Here is a 5308-nt window from a genome sequence, read left to right on the forward strand (position 1 = left end):
TGATTCAACAAATGCATAAACATTCTTAGTTAAGCAAAAAATGAATCACGAACAGAAAAGATTGTTCTGTCCATTATCTGATTAAGAGAACTGAGGAATTCACTTCTAGGTTGAAATGACCTGTCATGGCCTAAATAGAATTCAGTTTGTGACAAAGTTCCTGCCTTATCATCAGGCCTGTCCAAGGCCTGCTTCGAGGCAGTAAATCTTGTTTCTTCACTCGAGGGGACCCCTACACTGCCAAACCAAGGTTAGCAGCTGCAGGGATCCAAAAGATAAACATAATTGTTTTGGGACAAGCAGCCTTGATTTTCTCGCTGCTTTTAAGTCTAACTGCATCTCTGTGATGGTGAAAATGCCAATGTTCCAAATTTCAATTACCTCCTCGCCTCTCTTTCCATCTGAAACTTCACCCAGGTGTAATCTTACTCCTCACGGGCATGCTGCTGAACTGTGATTCTCATCAGAATCACATCCAGTTTATGACTTATATCCCTGAACATTTGAATCTGTGCGTTTCCAATACGGGAGACTCTCATCCAAGGCCCCTGACAGCTTTTCACAGGCCCGGATTGTTGTCAGGTAGGACAGATGAGTGAAAGTTGCAGGGGCACTTCAGGGGGCCAATCAGATTTCAGCTGGGACCAATGCCCCTTTGGCCCCACCCCTAGAATCGTCCCTAAGTTATGGTTGAAGACCTAATGTTTCAACATGGATTCAATAACATGCCTAACCATATTTCAATGTTGATTCACTTATATTTTGCTATCTGGGCTGACATCTTCTGTTAGTYTAGGCTGTCAACTATCTTGGTGTAGTTTTGTTCATTTCCAGTTCTTCATCAGGTTTAAATCTGTATTTGTATCCATATGGCCTCAAATGGTAGGTAAGGTATTCTAACACATGCATCTGAACAGCATAGATGTAGTGGAAAGACACCACAAAATCTGAGCAGCAATTTGGACCCTAAAGATACAAAAAACAAGAAGAGAACAAGATCAGAGATGTAGACATTTAGAATGACAAAGATACATCCTCTATCCACCACACTTTCTAGTTGTAAAGTGAGAAAGAGTCTCTGAAAGGCAGCTAAACATCTTCAACTACAGAATAGAAGTACATTTTTTATCTGCCATGTCTTAGATAAAGTAATGTTTGACTTACCTCACTTGGCTTGTAGTAGTCATACAGTAGGTACCATTGTCGTGGTCTTGGTGGCTTTCGAACAATATAATGATCTGGAGGATAAGGGTGAAATGTTTGRCTTCCCTTCATGTCTCTGGAATCTGCTGGCCGCACTTTCATCGTCTCCATACATTTCCCCAACGCCATGTCTTCTATAGAGGAGAAATGAGTGCATTCTCCAGTGCTAAACCCTTTAACAAATCTCTTCAAGGCTTCCTTACTCAGGACATAACCTGCTCCTCCACTCATGTAGCCCTGACTGATGAAAGGCGCAAACCTCCTGCCTAAGTATAGCGGCTCCTCTGGATCATATTTGGATAAGATATAGTTCAGATTCTCCATGACCACATATGTGTCGTCATCAGCTTTCAGAAACCAGTTTGCTTCATCTATGTGGTGTTTGTGGATGTACTGTAGAGCTCTGATGGTCTTCCAGTACAGGTTTTCTCTCCCCTCGCTCACATTCAGTTCCACGGTCGGAAAATCCGTTTTCACAGAGCTCATGTACAGAACTTTGCCACAGCGCTTGGCCCACGTTTCTCTGATGTGTTTTGTTCTTGTTTGTAGGTTCTTGGGTCCAGTCATGATCCAACATAAAATCTGAGGACTGRTAATTGAATGGTTTCCAGTACTGTTGTTGTTCTCATCTGCAGTACAAAAGACAAAAAGCATTATTCTAACCAATGTCAGTACAGATACAATAATAATCCCATTCACTGTTGAATCTAAGGTAAATTCAGTTACTTGAGAAAACATTCAAGCTGCAAACCCTCACAGCTCAGCGCTGTTCCAGCCACGCAGCAACCGTGGGAGGTGGAGAAGCCGGATGAGTCAACAAATGAATGTTTAAGTTTGGGCAAGACTAAAGGGATATCATCAAARTTGCAGCCTAAAGGAACACTTATGATGAGAAAAATAGATGGATCTACAGTAGTGTTCCCTCACCTTGACGTGGGTCACCGGGCCCCACTCTGGAGCCAGGTCTGGAGGTYGGGCATGCTGGRAAGTGTGGCCGGGCTTTCACCCATGGAACCTGGCCAAGCACAGCCCAAAGAGATGTGGGTTTCCCTTCCCATGGGCTCACCACCTGTGGTGAGTTGGCTCCGATGGTGGGGGAGGATGCTGGTCAGATCTGGCAGACCCAAARGTARAGTGAGGGTCTGCTGGGAACATCTGACAGGGTCTCCTGCCAGACTGAGCTTCAACTCACACCTCCGGAAGAGCCTTGAACACATTCAATGGAAGGTGGGGGACACTGAGTTCGAGTGGGCCATGTCCCATGCRTCTATTGTCGAGGCAGCTTACCGGAGCTGTGGCCACAAGGTTTTCTGRGCCTATCATGGCAGCAACCCTTGAACCAACTGGTGGATACCAGCAGTCAACGATGCTGTCAAGCTAAAGAAGGGGTCTTTTCAGYAGTTTTTGACTTGTGGGACTCTGGAAGTAGCTGTCGGGTACAGCAGTCCAAGCGTATTGAAGGTCGGGTGGTCGCTGAGACAAAAACTGGGGTGGGAGGCATTCAGAGTMGCCATGAAGTTTAACTTCCAAATGGCTTCAAGACAGTTCTGGTCCACCATTCGGTGTCTCGGGAGCAAGGAGGGGGATGCAGTTCACCACCAACATTGTTTATGGTGGGGATGGTGTACTGCTGACCTTAATTTGGGATGTTGTYGGTCAACAGTCAGAGTGGGAATCTTTTACTATTTAATGATTCAATTTGATTCTGATTTTCTGGGGCCACGATTGGATTCAAAGTAAATTTTTCATTCAAAACTGATACTGTGAGCTAATTTGTCGTGTTCACAAAGTGCTTCATCTTCATTTTGCAAACCTTGTAGACAGTGAAGCTCATGTTAAAAAACCATGAATGAAGATGGGGGCCAGTTGAATACRTCTTTCCTCCTGTTTTGTAGTTTCCCTTTTTGTTTTGGTGCRAACTGCGCATATATATGTTCCAGAATCAGCTGCGTGGTGACATCAGGACYTCCCAGTGGAATGAGGTTTTAAACTGACAAGTGCAGAKTGACACAAGGGTACAACAGCCCAGAGGTATGTCAAACACAAAAGCCACAACACAAATACAAGGAGTTATTTCAGTTTTATTCAGCTTCCACATAACACCAGCACTTCTCTTTATTTACTTACAGTAACCAGTAGCGGTACTTCCGGTATTAGCAACTCGGTATTTCAAAATAAGAGTCCATTTTATTACAGCCTGAAGCAATACATTTTCAACTAAACTATTTTATTATGACCTCCGCAYGCGAAGTGTAAGCAGGAYTCATATCGTTTTCATACTGTTATTTCATTTTATTTTTGTCATGATTCACGTTCTGCTCCACCTGSCACAGCCTCCCTGTCACATCATTCACTAATTAGGATCATAATCAAGCATCATGACACTCACCTGTTCCCCCCAGTATTTAAGTTCTCCACCACCACTGCTCCAGCGCCMGATTATTGAARGYTTAGCCAAGTAAATGTCTAGCATTATCAAGTCACGTCTGGTCTGCCTGGTCACGACTCTCCTTCTGCTTTTTGGTCTTACGTCTCCTGCCTTGCCCCTGAACGGTACTTTGTTGGATTCTGATCACCTGGTTTTGACCCTCGACTCCTCCAACGGATTTTTGCCCTTTCCTCTTGCCCTTGTCGGACTCATCTAGCCATCTMCCTCCCGGTTCCAGACCTCAGCCTCCGTTCCTCGACCAAGAGATAAGTTTGCTCCTTCCAAACAAAGTATGCGTTTCGGATCCATATGTATGACCCTTGCTTGTGCTAAGGATTTCTCCGAGGTAAATAAACACCTCCATTGCCCGCAACACGGAAGTCGTTGCAAAGTCTTCAGACGTCTTCCCAGCCTGTCTACGTCACTCAAGGGATATCCCCGGAATCCCCGCTCGTMGAAAAGGTTAGTGACTTTGTTTCACACTTCGTCAAGTACTCTGTCCATCCAAGTCACTGACCTGGTTCTCTGTTGTTTAGAGCTCCTGATCCCTGTGARGCTAGGATCCAGAACCAGCTGTCTGTTTTTAAATAAAAACCTTAAAACTGCTCTGGTGTGTGGCAATTTAGTGAAACGCATTTACCCAGTCTTAACAATTTTTATTTTTTACAGTGATTTTTGGTCAACCGTAACACAAAAACGGCTGCATTGATCAACATGAAATTTGTCAGGACTGTAGATGAGTCTGACCTACACTGCACCAGCCAACGGTTTTATGATACACCCCATATTTGAGGAGGGGGCTCCTTTCAAATAGGGGGTGTCAGGGCATTCAAAAATGCTTATAACTCAGAAACTGTTCAACATAGAAGCTTCAGATTTATTTTGTTGTTTAGCTCTGATGAAGCTCTATCCATCAGGCCCACCAATCAGCACCCCCACAAACAAGACAGTGCATCTATCTCAAACTTTAGAGCCTCTTTGCCAGCAAGGCTCTAAAGTTTGAGATAGATGCACCGCATAATCCCAGTTAACCCCTATAGTCAGCACAATAACAGCATTCGACGTTATGACAGCACATTTCTATACTAACTAAACAAAATCTTTACTTAACTTTTAAGTTCAAAACATTCCCGCACCGAATCCTTTATCCTGTGAATCAACTTCCTTTCTTCTTCATTTCTTTTTTGACGGTTGGTAAATAACAATGTAGCGCTTTACCGCCATCTGCTGGTGGGATGTTTTAGCATAACTTCCGTTGTGGCATTTTGATTTGTGTTGTGGCTTTTTGATTTGTATTGTGTCTTTTCTATTTGTGTTGAGGATTTTTGATTTGTGTTGTGGCTTTTTGATTTGTATTGTGTCTTTTGTATTTGTGTTGTGGCTTTTGTATTTGTGCTGACACCTCTGGGCCACCGTACTGGGCCATGGTACAAGGGCCTTCCTTTAAAATAACCCAAACTTTAAAGACAACAGAAAAGCTGTCAGGTAGCGGAGCTTTACGGGCTGAAGATAAATGACACCTGAGGTTTATAGTAACAAAGTATATTTTGTTTCAGTACTTAAGTGATTCTTTTGAGGATTTGTAATTTTACCAAATATTTTTAATACTGTTACTTTTGCTTTTATTTTGTTGCATTCAAAACCTAAAATTGATACTTTTACTTCTTTACTTGAACG

General features: G+C 43.2%; 1 protein-coding gene across 1 annotated transcript; it reads right to left on the minus strand.

The window, feature by feature from the left end:
- Window positions 1-267: 267 nt before the first annotated feature.
- c1galt1a (core 1 synthase, glycoprotein-N-acetylgalactosamine 3-beta-galactosyltransferase 1a) lies at window positions 268-4756 on the minus strand. The gene is made up of 3 exons (XM_014019492.1): window positions 4742-4756; window positions 1165-1832; window positions 268-966 (listed from the first exon to the last, which is right to left on the minus strand). Exons 2-3 carry the CDS (start codon window positions 1768-1770, stop codon window positions 805-807), a joined length of 768 nt encoding a protein of 255 aa, XP_013874946.1. The 5' UTR covers window positions 1771-1832; window positions 4742-4756; the 3' UTR covers window positions 268-804.
- Window positions 4757-5308: the final 552 nt, after the last annotated feature.

This window comes from Austrofundulus limnaeus, unplaced genomic scaffold (assembly GCF_001266775.1).
Source record: "Austrofundulus limnaeus strain Quisiro unplaced genomic scaffold, Austrofundulus_limnaeus-1.0 Scaffold222, whole genome shotgun sequence".
Taxonomy (NCBI): Eukaryota; Metazoa; Chordata; class Actinopteri; order Cyprinodontiformes; family Rivulidae; genus Austrofundulus; species Austrofundulus limnaeus.